Raw genomic sequence first — 17,873 nt, forward strand, 5'->3', positions numbered from 1 at the left:
GGGCATGGGGAGGGGTATGCAAAGCCCCCTTGCACCCATGCTGGCCTCTCTCATGGCAAACCAGTCACAGTGAGGCTTTTTGCCCCTTTCTGTTCCAGTTTGTCCACAACCCCAGTCCTGCAGTGGGATTTGCTCAGTGTCTGTTCCACCTAATTGCCTGCACCTGAGGTGCCCTGGCTTCCCCATCCTCCATGAAGAGCAAATAAACAGGAATGGGACACCAAATTCAGTTGAGAGGTGGGACAAATGAGGGGACGGGAGAGGGAACAAAGAGGTTGCCTCCAGCGAGACAAAAAGCCAAAGGCTCCAGTAGTTATCCCCTGTCCAAGGATTGTACCCTCACGGTCCTAGGAAGGGCAGGGTGGGAGTGACCTCCAGTTAAACCGGTGTTTGGAGCGGACTGGGCATAATCCTAAGCCATCACTCTGTGTGTCTCTGTATCCTACCAAGATGGGGAGAGGTGGTTACTGGAGCGCTGGGGTGAGGTGGGTTCCGGGCGGAGATGGGTGCTTGGGTTAGGTGGCTGCTGAGTGCTTCGGAAAGGGGGGTTGTTGGCGTTAGGGGGACGCTGGTGCCTGGGAAAGGCGGGTGCCGAGGCAAGGCTGGGATGCAGATCCAGAAGAAAAACCGCAGGGTTTTCTCTTCGTGCCACCAGAGCACGGGGGAACCCCGCACCCCCTGCGTCCCAGAACGGGGGTCACTGAAGCAGTTCCTGGGGAGCACCGCTGCTCTTCGCCTTTAACGTGCGGACGGGCGGGGCCGCCGCGTGACGGCGGAGGGCGGGAGCGGGCGGAGGGAGGCGCGGTGCGGGGCTGCCGGCGCGGTGCGGGGTGCGGAGCTGGGCTGAGCCGGCACCCTGGGGCGCTCCGCAGGGGAGGAGCGGAGCCCCCACTGCCGCCCAGTGCCCCCGGTGCCCTCCGCACCATGCCCGAGCAGCTCAGCGTGGCCGACTTCTTGGCCGTTGCCAGCGAGGACCTCGGTTCCCCGGCCGCCGCCTTTGCCTCCAAGATGCAGAAGTGCCGGGGGGCCGTGGGGGCTCTGGAGGAGGTGAGCGAGGCCCGGGGGTGTGGTCGGGGGGTCAGACTGCGCATCCCGCCTGGGGACACCTCCGCACCAATAGGTGCTAGTCCCTTGATGCTTGCGCCTCCCTCGGTCTTCTGTTTTTTAGAGCCCACCCTTTCATCCCGAGATTACGCTGGTCTTCCTGAATGCGTGGTTTGGGACCCTCAGATGGGGGGGGCGCTTGTATCTCCCGAGCAGCCCCATCGTACTTTTATGGGGAGCTAAGCCTGTCGAAATGAGCAAAGGCTTCTTTAAAGCTCCAAGTGCCCCCCCCCCACGAGGCCAGGACATATCCCCCATCACCCCGAGGCCAGGGCGGCCTATTTCCTTATTTGTAGGGCCACAGCATCCCCACCTGCCCCTCCCGGGGACCAGGACATGCCCTCAGAGAATCAGCCCCACGTTTCTATCCACTATCGAGCTCTTGTACTGGAGCCAGCCTCGATGGGATGTGGTGTTGCTGGGGGGGTCTCTTCCTTGGGGAGTATTTTCAACCTCCCCCAAAGTCATCGGCAGCCTTTTTGGGAAGGGTGAAGGTAGTGGGTTGCCTTCATCCTCCTCCCGCCTGGAATAAAGGCAGTTTCCAGCTGGTCCTGTGGCTTTTGCCAACTCCTCTTAGCTAAGTAATGACTTTGAAGGAGAGCCAGAGCTGGCAGGGAGTGGGGGGTCCCCAGTGCCAGGGCTGCTGGAATACCTGGGGGCAGTGGAATGGGTGTCCCACGCCTGGCAATCTGGGAATACACCATGTAGCATCTTGGTCTCCATCAGCACATGCTGGTCACTGTCATGGATCCTCTTCCCAGCGGGGAAGGAGGAGGCAGCTCTAGCCAGGAGGGAACAGCAGGAATTTTGTTTGGCTGCTTGGAGAGGCTGTGGTTAAGGGATGCAGGGATGGGGAGAAATGTGTCCCTCAGGAAGGACAGGGAATCTCTGGGATTGGCTTAGTAAAGCTCCAGCAAGCATGAGCGACAGCTGGGAATTGTGACTGCTATGTCAAATGTGCCATGGAGGGCACAGGGCTGAACCCTCCATGCCACTGGAGGGTCTGGGGAGGAGGCCAACCTCCTGCTAGACCTTTGGCATCCCCCTGGTCCTAGCATGAGGGGAGAAGGGAAATCTGAGCAAACCAGCTCCCTGCTATCTTTGGAGCTGCAACATGGTGATAGCATGAGGCAAGGGGGATAATCAGTGGCAGATTTGGGGATCACTGCGGGAGGGGAGAGACGCTCTGTGACCAAACCCAGCCATAATCCATCCTGTCACCACCCCAAATACTGGCAGGTGGCTTGGTGAGCAGGAGGGAGCGAAGGATGCTGGTCGAACTCCAGTGACTGCTGAATGGGAAGGGATGGCTACATCCCACCAGGACCCTGGGACAAAGCATGGCCACCTGCACCCAAGATAGGAGCTGTTCTCAAATCAGGGGCAGGAGTGAGCAGGGAGAGGACTGGAGATTGCTGCTCAACACTAAGGAGACATCCTGATATTGCCCAGAGCTACTTTGTGCCTCAGTTTACCTCCTGGGATTAAAGAGGGTCCTCTCCCCAGGGTTTGTGGTACTTCAGGATCCCTGGGGCTGCTGCAGAGACAGAGCCTGAGGTCTCTGGAGTGGGCTTGGAAGGCTGAATCCAGCCCTTGGTGGTTGGTGCTGTGTGCACATCAGAGGGGACTGGGCACCTCTGGCCTAGGGCAGGGTGACATGGCAGAGGCTGCTGGCAGATGAGCTCCCAGTTTGCCCTGTCCCCCAGGGCAGTGCCACATACTTCTCCTGGCCTGACAGCTTGGCACCCTGGCTCTGGCACCCATGGTGGCTCCTTCGCTGGGTAGCACGAGCCAGCAGCAGCGGAGGAGGGAGAAGAATGGCCTCCATTGAGCATCCTGCCTGAGATCCCTCAGCTGCGAGCCCAGCTAGCTGTGGTGCAGGTGTGCATTCATCCCTTCCTCCATCCCATGGGGAATTCCTCCTGCTGACATCCCTGTTATGCTGATGTCCTCAACTGCCCCCTGACCAGAAGCACTCGAGCTGGGCCTGGGGGATGATGGATGCCATCGGGGGCTTCAGACATCTCTGCTCCTCCACTCCTGAGCAGCCAAGGACTGTGTTCCCAGCAGCCAGTCTGGTACACTGGGGATGCCAGTGCTGCCTGCAGGTGCCAGCAGCACTGTACAGTGATTCCCTCTGTGTTAACCACCCAAATACTTGTCTCTGCTTGCCCTGTGCCCACTGGTAGATGCACAGATCCCTTCCTGAAAGCCCTTGTGTCCTTCCCTGGATAATCCCTGCTCTGCACCAGCCCTGCATTCTGCATCCAGCACCTGTGAGCTGGCACCAGGATGAGCTGCTCCATCCTGGACACTTGAGTGTCTTCCCACATTTTCCCAGTGATTCTTCCAAAGCATCTCATGCTACCTCAGTTTCCCCTTCCTAAGACTCTGCCAAGTTTGCAAGCCTGGAGCATCCAGGCATCCAGCCCCGAGTTCCCCCAGAGGCAGGGAATATCTCTGCTCTGGAGAGTTTGGTGCACCTGGATGTGACACAGAGATGGGCCATGTGGGGCTTTGGTGCACCCCAACATTCTCCCCTCTATAGATGCATTGCAAGACTCCTGAGCAGGGGCTTTGGCTCCCACCTCAACCCCAGTCTGCTCCAAGCCAGTTAATCCTGGCAGCATCCCATCTGACGAAGAGAGCAGTGCTGAAGCTGGGCTGACCCTGCTGTCAGGAAATCAGCCTTGACATCAGCCTGAAAACCTTCAACAAGAGCTCAAGCAGAGAGAGAGCCTCTTTATTGTAATTCCTCCGAGGTTTCATCCCTGCCCTTTCTGCTGTTCACGCCCTCTAAATATTTCCAGCCTGTTATCATGGCTCTGGTACCTGCAGCCAAGCCACCCTTAACCCTTTCCTGATGCTGGGGCCAGGGTGTGCTCAGATGCTTGTGCTGGCAGCACCACAGCCCCTTGCCCTTGGGTTGAGTGGGGTGAGTTTGTCACAGGGCTTGGTGGGGTTGAATTTTTTGTGGTGCTTAGGGGGCAAATCAGAGCTATACAGATAGGAAGAGATGGGAGGATGGGGAGAGCTGCAAACCAGAGCAGGATCTGGGTGATGGGGCTGCAGGGAGACTCATGGTGCTAGGGACCATGGGGCAAGATCATGCATGAGCTGGGGGGGTTTGGAAAGCCACATTGCTTGTTGTAGGATTGTTGTGGTTTAGCACACAATCAGCACAAGGGTCTATGGGATTTAGGTCCCCATCAGCAGGACGTGGGTCCTGTGAGAGCTGAGCACCCTCACACATCTTGCCTGGTTCTGAGCCGTGGGGATGGGCTTATGTGATACATGATGCTTAACTCCTCCTTGGTTGAAACAGTCCATGCAAGAGCCAGTGAGGCTGGCTTTCTATTAAGCTTTCCATGCTTAATAGAAGCTGCTGGGATCCAAAGAGCCTCTTACCTCCTCCTGCTGTCTTGCTCAAACCCTCCTCTCTGTAGCCAGCCAAAGCCCTGCCTGGCAGCAAAGCTATTGGGACCACAGCCCTGGCAGGAGACCGGCTGGACGCTGTGGTTCCAGCATCCCAGGATGCCTCCAGCTCCTTTCCCAGCCCTGGGAGCTTGGATTGCACCCCACACATCTGCACAGTAGAGTTGCAGCCTTTCCAAGGGCCAGCTGGGCTGGGGGAGTGGCAGCCATGCTTGGCTAATGAGCTCCATTTGTTTTCTCTCTTTGCTATTGCAGAGCCTGGATGGGGACCAAGCTGTGCTCCAGAGGATCAGGAAATATGTGAAAGCTATTCACATCTCCGGGCTCAGTGAGTTGGGCTTGGGGAGATGATGGGCATTCCCAGAGCATGGGGCTGTGAGTGTGTGATAGCCCCATCCTCCACCAGCAATGGTCACACCGGGCAAACCCAAAAAAAGTAAGGAGGTGGATGCTAGCTGCTGGTGGAACTAAATGATGTGACCTGATAATTTGCATAGATGCAAAAAACTGTCTGAAATATATATGAAAAGGAAAAATTGAGAACCTTAAGGAGGTTTTTTGTGGCAATGCTGCTGTCCTGCATTAGGATTGGGCCAGCTCTGTTGGGAGAGGATGGAGAGATGGTGTGACCCTAATGTGTTGGGTGCTGCAGGGTCACCGCATGTCCCTCTTTGGTGTCTCTCCATACAGCCCATGTGGAGAATGAAGAACAGTACAGTGAGGCCCTGGAGAACTTTGGCAACAACCACCTCTCCCAGAACAACCATGAGCTCTCTACCGGCTTCCTAAACCTGGCGGTCTTCACCCGTGAGGTCACTGCACTCTTCAAGAACCTGGTGAGCTGTCCCACATCCACTTGGATTTGGAATCCCCCACCAACCAGTGCAGCTCCCCTCCTTCCAATTTAGCTGCCCTCCACCACATGCAGCAATCCCTACCTCCTACCTTGGGCTCAGGGACACATTCCCAGTGCTCTCAGACCATCTGATACCCTCGTTACTGGATTTATAGCTCACTCCCAGCTCCCCGGGGTCATTGACACTGGGATCTAATGGGAAACTGGGGCTGCTATTTTCATTTTTCCCTTTTTTCTTGCTTTCTGTTTTTTTCTCACATCAATTGCATCTCTGATCTCGCTTGCCAAGAGTAAATCAAAGCCACGCTGGGCTGCACAGTGGGGCCATGGGGAGCAGGCAGAGGCGGCTGTGAGCCGAGCCAGGAATGGCTCCGATGGAAAACTCAGGTCCTGAATGGAGCTGGGTTCGTGCATGCCCAGCAGCAAATCCCTGGGGGGGTCCCATGTCACCCCTTCTCTGTTCACTTTCAAATCCCCCTCTCCAAAGGGTGTTTTTGGCCCCCGGCTCTGCTTAAAGAGGAAATTGATTTCTGCTGCCCTTCCCCCAGCAAGAATTTCGGATTTTTTTGTGTGTTCCTCTCCCAGTTACCCCAATCTGGGCCTCCCTCCTCCTCCCCTTCCCCATCCTGGCTGTCATAGCCTGCTGGACTCCCATGCTCCAGTAGAGCTCTGCAGAACTGTCCTGATGGAGGAGTTGGACCAGTTCTGAGGGTCCCCACCTCCTGCCCCACATGATGTTGAGTGAGTTCTGTGCCAAAACCAGATCCAAAAAGCTGTTTCCCCTCCTAGAGTCTCCCTGGAGCTCCCCCATTACCCCTGGTTTGGGAGTGGTCCTGTGCCCTGGGGCTGGGTTTCTTCTCAGGTGCTGCAGAGGACTGAAACCCTTTAAAAGAAATCTGGATACACTGGGGAAGTCCCACGTGGGTGCTGGAGCTTCTCTCACAGCTCTAAAATGGGGTGCTGTTCCGTGGGCTGCATGGAGGGAGGCCAGGACAGCAGTGGGCTCCCATGTCCCCACCACAGACCCCTGCACAGCACTGGTAGGGGTAGTAGTGGTTGCACTGCTATCCCCAGATCCCAAAAAAGGGAGGCATTTTGGTAAGCCCCTTTGACATGGGTGAGCTCTTTGTATCACAGGGCCGTGGAGGGGCTGGTTATGCTGCTGGATGCTTGGGACAAGAGTGGGGACAGGGATGAGGTGTCAGTGGGGATAGACAGCTTTGTTTTTGGCAGCTGTGCTGCTGGTGTGGTTTGTGGGAAGGGCCACATTCGTCAGACATCTTGCAGCCAGTTCCAACAAGCCCCAGCGTGCCCTCTGCCAGGATCCTGGATTCAGCCACCCTTCCAGCCTCTTTAACCCTTCCTAGGGCAGTGACAGAGTTGGGGGGAGGTCCCTGGCACCGGGGAAGACCTGGGGTTCCAGCTCCCTGACTTCCCTCACTGTGGGGTGGCCCTATGTCTACCTTCTGCAGGTGCAGAACCTCAATAACATCGTGTCCTTCCCCCTGGACAGCCTGTTGAAGGGCCAGCTGAAGGATGGCCGCCTGGTAAGTCCTGTCCCCAAGGTCACTCATTTGGTGACATTCTGCAGTGAGACCTCTTGGCCCATTTGGTGGTACCGGCTCTTTTGCTTTCCCTGACAGCTGCCACCACCTTTTTCCTTTGCCACAGGATTCCAAGAAGCAGATTGAAAGGGCCTGGAAGGATTATGAGACCAAAGTGTAAGTAGCATGCTGCCTCTGGCAAAATCTACCTAATCCCACTCTGCACAAAGGTGTTTTGTCCCTGGACTGGAGCCAGGCACCAATGGTGCCAGTCTGTCATGGAGAGGGTTCTGGTCCAGCTTTTCCCAAAGGGGAAAGGGAGAGGGCCTGGAGATGTTTCTCCTTATCCCATCCCCACTGTAGCCTCCTGCATGGGACACCCCTCAGAGCAGGGATGTCCCCAGCCCACCTTCATCCCATTCCACAGGGGAAAGATGGAGAAGGAGAAGGAACGAGCCCGCGTGGCCGGGGTTATCCAGGCGGAGCCAGCAGCAGCGGAGGTGGCCGAGGACATGCAGAAGGAGCGGCGGCTCTTGCAGCTCCACATGTGTGAGGTGGGGGCTGTGCCAAGGGGATTGGGGACTTTTACCCCCAGGAACAGAGTCCCAGGGGGCATGGGGGACCTCTCTGCTAGAAGCTGTGCAGGGACATCAGAGCCTCTCCCAGTATCTGACACCAAAGCAGCCCCACCTGTCTGCTGTGGGGGACCCTTGTCTGTCCCCTTCTCCCTGTGCCCCAGCATGGTCCCAGCTCAGGAATTTCCATGCCATCCCATGCCATGCCATGCCATCCCATCCCATCCCCCTACTGAGGTCCCTGTGAGATGCAGCTCCAAATGGCACCCATGGTGCCCCACACCAAGGGTGGCTTGGGGGTTCCTTCCATGTCCCCCCAGCCCCACTCCTACCCTTCCTTGGGTGGCATTTGGGTAAAAAGTAAGCTTTTTGGCTAACGTCCGTGAGGTTTTTGCCTATCAAAACTGCTCCTGGCTTTGATGACGGAGGTCACAAGTCACCCCAGATCCTTGTCAATTCTGGGTCCTTGCAGTCCATGCTCAAGAGGTCCGATGGGAATAAATGAAGAAGACTCAATTTCAAAGCCCTGCAGCAATGAGGAACCCAAGTGTCCTGGCTCCAGACACTCAGCAGCCCCATAGGCTTGGAGGGTGGCAGAGCAGGAAACAAGTCTGCCATGGGTTGTCCCAGAGGTCTCCCATGTTCCTGAGGTGCCGCCCCATGCCTGTCCAGCAAAGAACAGGGGTTGTGGGTAGGAGGCTGTGCCTGCCTCGGAGCTGGGACCTGGCCAGATGAGTCACTCCCATGAATAGCTCCACTGTGGGATAAATAACAGCACATGGAGAGGTGGGAGCTGGAGCAGGGCGTGTGCACCCGTGTTTCTGCATGCATGACAGCTGCCAGCATTGGCCCTGGAAATGGGAGGGCAGTTCTTCTGGGCGGCTGGGGGCTCATATGATGCACACAGGTTTATTGGAAAGTGGGTTTTGCTACTTCCAGGGTCCTGTTTCACTCCATGGGGTGGTGGTGTCTCCTCATTGTGGGCCATTTCACACCCTCAGGGCTGTGGGAGCAGTTGGACATGGGCCCAGGGCTGCTGGGAGCATCCCTTTGTTCACAGGGATCACAGCCACCGCTGCCTGGGATGCTCTGCTGCCACTGTCACCGTGGGATGTGGGTGGCACAGGAGCTGGGCACACGTGGCCTTTTCTACGTGGGATGTGCTCCCTGACATTGACTTGGCCTCTCCAGCTGTCATGGAGCACTTCAACAGCCGTGCCCAGTCCTGTGACCCCTCAGGGTGTCTGCAGTGCCTGGGGCATGGGGAAGCTCCATTCCAGGAGCTCTGTCTCACCCTGGAAAGCCCCCACAGCTCAGGACTGCCTCCCCCTCCCCTCACTCCCCATTCAAAACCATTCCAGCAGCTGGAGAGGAGCTTGCAGGGGGAAAATCTCTTCCCCTCCTTCTTTTACTTAGGGTGAGCTAGAGTCAGTGTGTTTCCTTCCCTGCCTGCAGCTGATGAATGGGTTTGATGCATAAAGCTGAAATTCCCCAGCCCATGAGGCACCCCAGCAGACCTCCAGTGCTGGTGTGCTGCAGGTGCTCACTTCTTGGAATCTGATTTTTTGGGAATAAAAGGGCCATATCTTAAAAAACATTTGGCCTTTTTTGTTGTGTTTTTTCTTTCCTTCACAAGCAGCCTTGAGTTTTGGTTATTTATTAACTCCAGAAGTAATGAGCAGTGGGAGAAGCATGCTTGGCTGGAAAGCCTGGAGGCCTGCCTCAGTCCTTGAACTTTCCATGTCTTGGAGAACTTCCAGAGCCAGGTTTTTGAGGGTGGTCCCCAGCGAGCTTGCCTTCAAATCCAACATCATGACTTGACTTCATGAAACCCAGCCAGTGTTTTAACCTTCCTCCCTGTGCTGGGAAGGGAATCAAGGGCTAGGCAGGCTCTTGCTCTTTCCTCTGGGATGTTCTCAGCTAGTCCTTGTCTCTGTCACCTAACCAGGTGTTTTCTCCCCCTCCAGTACCTGCTAAAAGCCAGAGAGTCTCAGATGAAGCAGGGACCAGATTTCCTGCAGAGCCTCATCAAGTTTTTCCATGCTCAGCACAAGTAGGTGCCACCTGGGTCAAGATGGGGCTGATTGTCACCCTTGGGTGGTCTTATGAGGGTCTGGGGTCTTCTGCTCTCATCCCAGAGCCATAAAGCTGTTAGTGGAGATACTGGGCAGAGCCCATCACTTCTCAGTTTTCTCTGGGGAGTTGAAATGTGCTTTGTTGTCTTGAGAAGCTGTAAACGTGTCCATGGGGCAGTGGGAGGGGCATTGGCTTGAGATGTATCTGATTATTTGGTTTCTGGATAGATTTCCAGGGATGAGCTCAGCTGAGCAGCTCTGGCTTTAGCCATGGGGCTTGTAACAAGAGTGTTTGGAGTGAGGATCAATATCCCCTTGCCTTTCCCATTGCTCCGTGAGGCTAGAGTAGCAGTGTGTGGGAGGCATCATCTCCTCCAGCTCTCAAGTGGGGAAACTGAGGCAGTTTGAGACTGTTGTGGTGGTCAAAAGCATGTCTTTGACTGGGACTGTGACCCAGGGACACCCCAGAATGTGGCTTTTGGCAGCACTGCTCCCCAGTGAGTTGAGCTGGGATTAAACAAGAGGCCAATCCTGCATGCCAGACCTCCCTAATATTTGGGGTATCCAAACCCCATGGGCTAGGCTTGGCCTTTGCTGGGCTCTCTCCAGATCCCCGTAGCCAGGGAGCCACAAAGCAAGTACCAGGGAGGGAATTGCCATGATCTCTTGCCACAATTTCTCTAAAAACCCTCTTTTTTCCTCCATCTTCCCCATCTGCATCTTAATCACCCTCAACAAACACCCAGTTTCTTCCAAGATGGCTGGAAGGCTGCCCAGAATCTCTACCCCTTCATTGAGAAGCTCGCCGTGTCCCTGCATGCGGTAAGGCCTTCACGCTGCCGTGCAGTGCCCTCAGCCTGTCCCCCGGGAGGTCCCCGTGCCAGCCCCGGCCAGCACCTGTGCTCAGGGCAGGCCTGAGGGCAGCTGCTCCCTCTGCAGCTGCGCCAAGCACAGGAGGAGGAGGTGAAGCAGCTCACGCAGACCCGTGATTCCCTCCGCAACATCCTGCAGCTGGAGAACAAGGAGGTGAGACCGCAGGATGGGCAGGGAAGAGCTGGGAAGGAGCATTGGGAGGTTCTGGGTGCGCTGGGGTTAGTTTGGGAGAGGGGAGCTGGGTTAACTTCTCCAGGGACCTGGAGACATTTGGATGCTGGGAGGGCATGGGGCTGTCTGGCATCTTGTGGACACACTGCATCCCCGTAAGGACAAGGTCACCTGGGGCAGCAGCTGCCTCTGTGCCTCTCACTTTGCTTTTTTATTGTCTTTTTTTCAGGAAAACTTGAACAGGAAGAACTCTGGCAGTGGCTACAGTATCCATCAGCACCAAGGCAACAAGCAGTACGGGACAGAAAAGTCAGGATTCCTGTACAAGAAGAGTGATGGGTGAGGACGAGGGTTATCCCGGAGAGCTCTTGGCTTCATCCTGATATTGTCAGTGCTCGTGAGAGGTCTAGAGCTGAAATCCAGCTCACAGGACATTTAGTATTCTATGAGTTAGAGAAAGCATAACCCCATGTCCAGAACTCCCATCAGGCCTCTGCCATGGCTGGTTTGGGATGTGGATGTGGGTGATTGCAGCTGTGCAATCCTCACTCCTCCTCTTCCTTCTTCTCAGGATCCGCAAAGTGTGGCAGAAGAGGAAGTGTGGTGTGAAGTATGGCTGCCTGACCATCTCCCACAGCACGGTGGGGAGCGTCAGGGCTGCAGACCTGACCCTTTTTTGTGCACCCTTTGGGGCTTAATGTCCATTGGATTTCAGGTTTAATTTTGCCAAAACTGATCACAAATCTGCCTGGCCTAAAAATCAATGCAGCATGAGACTGGACAGTTCAAAGAAAGTCCCCTGTATCTGACAGGGGTCCCAGGGTGGTGCCCCGTGTCTGTCCATGGGAGAGGAGGTGATCCTGGCGGGGACAGACAGACGGACAATGCGGGTCCAGACGAACCCAAAGGGGACGGGCTGGTTGGGAGGGAAGGGCTGCCCCCTGGCGGTGGAGGCTGGAAACTGCAGGAGGGACAGAGGCACCTCTTGGAGCCGTGTTCTTCTGCAAAGGGTTCCTGTTCTTCTGAAATGAGTCAGACAGGGTCTGATTTGCATGGTTATCCCGAGAGAAACCATCTGTGGTGGTGGTTGTATCACCACAGTTGCCACTGGAGATGGCATTCATTCATTCCTGGTCCTTTAACCCACATCGGTCCTCTCACCCTGCAGATAAACCGTCCCCCTGTGAAGCTGAACCTCCTCACCTGCCAGGTGCGGCCCCATGCCGAGGAGAAAAAATGCTTTGACCTGGTGACACGTGAGTACCTGGGATGAGGTGCAGTGACTGGGGTGTGAGGTGTTTGACCTGGAGGTGGAGGCTTTGGTGGGACCTTTCCCTTTTTGGAGTGGGTTTTCCCTCTGAAACACAGTGTCACCCTCTTTAATCTGGCTCTGGGTGTCTTCTTGGCTGTCTTTACAGATGAAGGACCAATCCAGTGAGTACTAGAAAGCTGAGACAAAAAGAGATTGTGACAGGGCTCAGGTGATGGGAGAGTGATGTGCAGTGATTTAATTTGTAATTAAGCAGCTCCTTTGAAGAGATTTCAGCTTATTCCTCAGCATCCCTAGACCACAGAATCCTAGAATGGTTTCAGTTGGAAGTAGCCTTAAAGACTGTTTAGTTCCACCCCTGCACCGTGGACAGGGATATCTTCCACTAGACCAGATTGCTCCAAGCCCTGTCCAAGCTTAAACAATTCAAGGGAAGTGGCAGACACAGCTTCTCTCCTTTCACCTTCTCTCTTCTCTCCCCATCCTTACAGACAACAGGACATATCACTTTCAAGCAGAGGATGAGCAAGAGTGTGTTGTGTAAGTGCCACAGCCCATCCCTCCTCCTTGATGTGCCAGATCCTGCTCTGCCTTCCTCATCCTCCTCTTCCTCCTCCCTCCTGCCCAGGTGGGTCTCAGTGCTGCAGAACAGCAAGGATGAAGCCCTGAGCAATGCCTTCAAGGGGGATGGGGGCAGTGGCGGGGTGGCAGCAGGCACCGGGGTGGACGGCGGCATGCAGGAGCTCACCAGGCTGGTTATCAGTGAGGTGAAGAACATGCCAGGAAACAAGCAGTGTTGTGACTGTGGTGCCCCAGGTATGTCAGGGCCTGGGGTGTCCCTCCGCCCTGGGTGTAAGTCAGGGTTCATGGGGGTCGCAGCATCTTTGGGGGCTGGGCATGCTGCTGAGCCCCGCGCCGCTCCCACTGCAGATCCCACGTGGCTCTCTACCAACCTGGGCATCCTGACGTGCATCGAGTGCTCTGGCATCCATCGGGAGCTCGGTGTGCATTATTCCCGCATCCAGTCCCTCACTCTCGATGTTCTCAGCACCTCTGAGCTGCTGGTAAGCTACTTTCTGAGCCCAGAGATCTCCTGGCACCCTGGGAACCACCCTCTGTGTGTCCCAAACCTCCTGTGACACAGGGTTAATTTCTTCTTTTCCATCCCATCTGTCCCCAGTTTGCTCCAGGGCTTGCAAACTTGCCTCAGTTTCCCCAGCACAGTGGTGTGGGCAAGGGGGGCTCTGCAAAGCTGTTTGCTAAGCAGGGGGCTGCTGGCAGCTCCCCAGGATTTTCTCCCTCCTAAAATAGATTTCCACTGCCATAAGAGAGCATCATCCTGGCAAAGATGCTGCTCTGGGAAAGCCCTGGATGGATCCAATGGATTCCTTCCTTCTGGGATGGGATCTGGCTGGAACAGGGTGAGTGTGACCCAGGAGGGTTTATGTCCCTCTGTTCTCCTCTCTCCCTAGCTGGCTGTTAGCATTGGGAACACTCGTTTCAATGAGATCATGGAGGCCGCACTACCCACACAGGACTGTCCCAAGCCTTCAGCCAGCAGTGATATGTGAGTCAGGGACTTGGGTGTGCTGGGAAGAAGAGGAGGAGAAGGAAAAGGAGTGCATGGTGTGTGCCCTGTTCTTGTCCCCATGCTGCCTCTGCCCATCTAAGGCAGCCCTGGGATGAGGCATCCTGGTGTCATTGCTGGATTGTGGTTGGGGATCTGCACCTCTTTGGAGACCTACCCTTGATCCTGAGGCTTCAGGAGGAGGCAGGAGCACAGGGCTCCACAGCCCGTCTCCATGCCCATCCAAGCCCCCCTTCCGGCAGGGCTGCGCGCAAGGAATACATCATGGCCAAGTACATGGAGCGACGCTACGTGCAGAAAAGCAGCCAGGACAACCCCCACGGCCTCTGGGAAGCCATTCAAGCCCGTGACCTCCTGGCCCTGCTCAAGGCCTTTGCCGAGGGGCATGACCTGACCAAGCCCCTGGCCAGCCCTGAGGGTCAGGTGAGGCCTGCACCCAACAGGGAATGGATTTTCCCCCTCTGGGTGGCTGTTCTCTGGGTTGCCTTGGGCTTTGGGAAGGGATATGCTGGTTGGAAGGTGAGCATCCTTAGGTCCAGCTTTCTTTTCTCCTACACACAGGAGATGAAGTATTGTTGAGGCCAGCTCTTCTCTCCCTTCCATATCTTGGGAGATGAGCATACATGTGTCCAGCACTCCTTTTCCCTTCATTCAGGGGGGAAGATGAGCATTCTTGGATCCAGTACTTCTTTTCACTTTTTCCTGAGGAAAGATGAGTACTCTCAGGGTCATCCCTCCCTCCCATCTCTTGGCAGGATGCAGGCGAGCTGCCGCTGCACATGGCCGTACGCCATGCTGACAGATCATCCCTTCCCTTGGTGGACTTCATCGTCCAGAATGGGTGCGTCCCCAAGGGCTCCCAGTGTTCCCTGCCCCTCTCTCTCATGGGAGGAATGTATAGAGTGCTTGTATCAAAGCCTTAACTTTCCTGCTGTTGGCCCTGCACAGGGGAACACTGGACCGGGTGACACAGAATGGGAACACAGCCTTGCACTATGGTGCACTCTACAACCAGCCCAACTGCCTCAAGCTGCTCCTGAAAGGAAAAGCCACCTTCACCACAGGTATAAGCTTGGGACAGAGGTTTTGGGGTTCTTTGGTGGGAGTGGTAAGGCTGCAAATTGGATTTGTCCCCCTTTTGTCCCTTGGGCAGTGAACGCGGCAGGCGAGACAGCTCTGGATGTGGCGAGGAGGCTGAAGTACAGCGAGTGTGAGGAGCTGGTAGGTGGGATGGAGGAATGGGGGGGAAGCTCAGAGTGGGGAGAAGGGATCAAGTGCCTGAGGAGGACTGGCATGAAGGTGGGGGGCTTTTGGAACGTGTACCTCCAGTGCTGAGACCCCTGTGGGCTGCCCCATCCTGAGATCCCCCTGACCTGCCCTATCCCTCTGGCAGCTGGAGCAGGCGCAGGCGGGGAAGCTATCTCTGCAGATCCATGTGGACTATGACTGGGAGCCCCTATCAGAGTTGCCGTATGACAGTGAGGATGAGCTGGAGGAGAAGGTACTGTGGAATGGTGGGGCCTCCACATCCCCAGTAAGGGCGCTGTGGGAGTGCACACCCTTTTGGGGGGCTGGTGGCAGTGGGACATCCCTGAAGCTGTGTGTGTACCCCCAGGTGAGCCCCCTCCAGCGCTCCTTTAAGGGCACATCACCACTGGCTGCCAGCCCGCTGCCTGCCTGCCCCCAGACCCGCTGGAGCTGCATGGGGATGGACATCACCAACAAGACCTACGAGAGCATCCTGGTGCCTTCGCGCACTGCGCCCCGCCGGGCTCACAGCGAGGAGATCCCCCCGCCACTGCCCCTCAAAAACCCTACGCGGGGCAGCTCTCGCCCCAAACCCAGCCACAGCCCCACCGGTGAGTTGGAGGAGGTCATCATGATGGGGCTGTGCCTTCCCCCAGAGACCAAGTTTGTTCTCCCCATTGCGTGTGTCCCCCCAGAGCGCCCTGAACTGCCCCGGCAGGCATCGGAGCCCCACTTCTCTGGGCCAGCGGAGGTAGCAGCACCACACAGCCTGCCCTGTGCCAGCAGCACGGGTGCCCTGGATGGCACTCCCAGCACCCGCAGCCCCACCGAGAGCCAGTGGGCAGCCTACTGGGAAACCCGCTCCGAGACGGACACGAGCAGCAGTCGGCGGGGGCCAGAGCTGAGTCCCCCACCCACACAGCCCTTGCCAGGCAGCACAGTCCCTGACATCCCCCCTGTCAAGTTTGGGTAGGGACCCTGCTCCAGACTGGGGTTGCACTTGCTTTTGGGAGATCATTGTATGGTGCTGGTGGGTGAACTTCAACCTCTGCCACCCCCATGGGCATGGAGAATCGCTGTGAAGCAAAAGGGTCCCCACCCTCTGGGATCTCCAAAGAAAGCTGATGGTGACCCTGGGATGCAGGAGGAGACAAGGGCAGTTATGGGGATGCTGGGTTGTCCTTGGAGACAATGATGCAGATTATTTGGGAGGACACCAAGATCCTCTGCCAGTTATCATATGTATTTTTTCTCTCCTGTGGGAAAATGTGGTGGGATGGGCTCATTTGAGGCAGTTTGGGTGCTGGGGACCCTTTTCATCAGCATCAAGGGGGCTGTGGGTGAGATCCAGGTCCCATGGGGGAAGCCCTAACCTCCCTGAGACCTCACAGGATGGAAAACAGGGTGGGGGGAAGGCAGCAGCAGACGGGGGGATGACACTGTTCCCACTGTCACCCACAGCTCAGAGAGCACCCGCTCGTACCGGCGCATTGGTGGCATGGTGGGCAAAATGGGGTCAGCTGGGTCCCCCCAGAGCCCTGGTGGCCCTGAGGACCCTGCTGTCAGCAAGCTGCCCCCTGTGCCCATGCCCAGAAGATTTGCTCCGGTAGGTGCAAATCCTCCTCTGCATCCCCAAGCGTCCCGGCTCCTCTTATCCTGGGGTGGCAGATGGAGTGATCAGGGGGTCCTATCCCTGTTGCCACCTTTTGGATGGCTTCGGGGGGTATCTCACCCCCTTTTGATCCCATTTCAGGCCAAGGGGAGGCAGAAGCGAGTAAAGGCAGTGGCTGACTGCAAGGGAGACAAGGCACGAGAGCTGACCTTCTCCAAGGGGGAGGTCATCGTGGTGACACGGGAGGAGGACGAGCAGATCTGGGTGAGTCAGCATGGTATGGGCAGCTGCTGGTCCTGGTCCTTTCCCCCCTCCAGTTCTTTTCTGAAGGAGGCTGGGTTTTTCTGGGGGGGCACAGATGGGGAATTTCTGCCCCATGTATGCATGAAGGAGGGCTAGGAGGGCTCCACTGATGTGTCAGCACAGCTTTGCCTCTCTAAATGCCTATTGGAATTGAGCAGGGAAGTAGTTCTGAGGCTGATATCTCAAGATAAGACTTGCACTCCCCTGAACCCTCTTTCTGCACCCCCAGGTTGGCTTCATCGAGGGTGATGGCTCCCGTACTGGAGTCTTCCCTGCCAGCTTCGTCCACCTCTTGCAAGACTGACCGTGTGGGGGTGGCCCATTTGTCACTGTCCCATTGACTGGGAGTAGAGCCAGCTCCCTGCTAGGGGCTTGGTAGAGCTAGGCCAAAGGGACATGTGCCCAGGATCCTAGCATGAGACCACTGCCCTCCAAGGGGGCCCTGAGATCCCCTGCATTGGGAAAACCGTCCATGGATGGCAGCAGTGGGGGGCTGAGGAGCAGAGAATGGACATGTTTGCTGCACTCGTGGGCTGAAGTTTCTGTGCCAGCCCCTGCTTCTGCTGCTCTTCTGTCATTCCCGTGGTCTCTGCCCATCACTTGGGTTTTCTTCTTCCTTCTCTGCAAGGAATTTGGAATGGGGGAGCTGTATTTGGTATCCCCTACCCTCTGCCAGGTAGTCATGAAGCTTCCTCTTCATCCTGGGGCCAGCCATGGGCCACCAGCCTCCTTCTGTACCCCAACTGTGAAGCCTTTGGGATGGGCAAGAAATAGGAGAGGGGTTTTTTTTGTGTCCATCCCCCACCCCAGGTTCTGGGAGCTCCCTGGACTGTGGAGTTCAGGGATGCTGCAAAGCTTCTCCAAAACTGGTAGCAAAATGCCATTCCTTGATTTGGAGGGCAGGGGATGTTTCAGGTGCTACCACAGAGCCCCTGCCCCATGTCCCTCATATGGGGTGGGTGCTGGATCACTGCCCCTTCCCTGGGGTGGGGTGGGGTCTCAGAGGGGGTTTTGCAACTTTTTCTAGGACCAGCATACCCCTGTAGCAGTATCCCCTGGGAGCCACCTGCCTCCATACCCCCTCACTTTACCCTTCTCATTTCTGTGTCAGATGCTTCATCTCAAAAAAGTCTTTTTTAAAATCTTTTCTGTCTGATTTCTAATAAACCATCATTTTTTAAGCACCTGGGAGTGTGTTGGGGGGTACAACCCCTGCTCT

The 17,873-nt window shown here is 56.3% G+C and overlaps 1 protein-coding gene across 2 annotated transcripts; it reads left to right on the forward strand.

The window, feature by feature from the left end:
* Positions 1 to 786: 786 nt before the first annotated feature.
* ASAP3 (ArfGAP with SH3 domain, ankyrin repeat and PH domain 3) lies at positions 787 to 17,799 on the forward strand. 2 transcript variants are annotated; one of them, XM_064731829.1, is made up of 26 exons: positions 787 to 1,047; positions 4,795 to 4,867; positions 5,230 to 5,375; positions 6,868 to 6,942; positions 7,067 to 7,116; positions 7,367 to 7,493; positions 9,482 to 9,567; positions 10,336 to 10,411; positions 10,529 to 10,615; positions 10,863 to 10,972; positions 11,205 to 11,274; positions 11,802 to 11,889; positions 12,395 to 12,443; positions 12,532 to 12,719; positions 12,834 to 12,967; positions 13,376 to 13,470; positions 13,734 to 13,914; positions 14,247 to 14,332; positions 14,440 to 14,555; positions 14,645 to 14,712; positions 14,885 to 14,992; positions 15,107 to 15,350; positions 15,435 to 15,708; positions 16,201 to 16,345; positions 16,493 to 16,615; positions 16,884 to 17,799. In XM_064731829.1, exons 1-26 carry the CDS (start codon positions 925 to 927, stop codon positions 16,956 to 16,958), a joined length of 2,997 nt encoding a protein of 998 aa, XP_064587899.1. In that variant the 5' UTR covers positions 787 to 924; the 3' UTR covers positions 16,959 to 17,799. The 2 variants fall into 2 exon arrangements, with proteins under 2 accessions (XP_064587899.1, XP_064587898.1); XM_064731828.1 differs by having other exon boundaries at positions 16,493 to 17,799.
* The last annotated feature ends 74 nt before the right edge of the window (positions 17,800 to 17,873 follow it).

The sequence above is a fragment of the Zonotrichia leucophrys genome, chromosome 23 (genome assembly GCF_028769735.1).
Source record: "Zonotrichia leucophrys gambelii isolate GWCS_2022_RI chromosome 23, RI_Zleu_2.0, whole genome shotgun sequence".
NCBI classification, from domain to species: Eukaryota; Metazoa; Chordata; class Aves; order Passeriformes; family Passerellidae; genus Zonotrichia; species Zonotrichia leucophrys.

Bases quoted from the DNA above. Each gene is read 5' to 3' on its own strand.
- ASAP3 (XM_064731828.1), top strand. From the start codon at position 925: ATGCCCGAGCAGCTCAGCGTGGCCGACTTCTTGGCCGTTGCCAGCGAG. The intron at 10,973-11,204 runs GTGAGGACGAGG...CCTTCTTCTCAG, and splicing joins CTGTACAAGAAGAGTGATGG to GATCCGCAAAGTGTGGCAGA. The intron at 12,968-13,375 runs GTAAGCTACTTT...CTCTCTCCCTAG, and splicing joins TCAGCACCTCTGAGCTGCTG to CTGGCTGTTAGCATTGGGAA.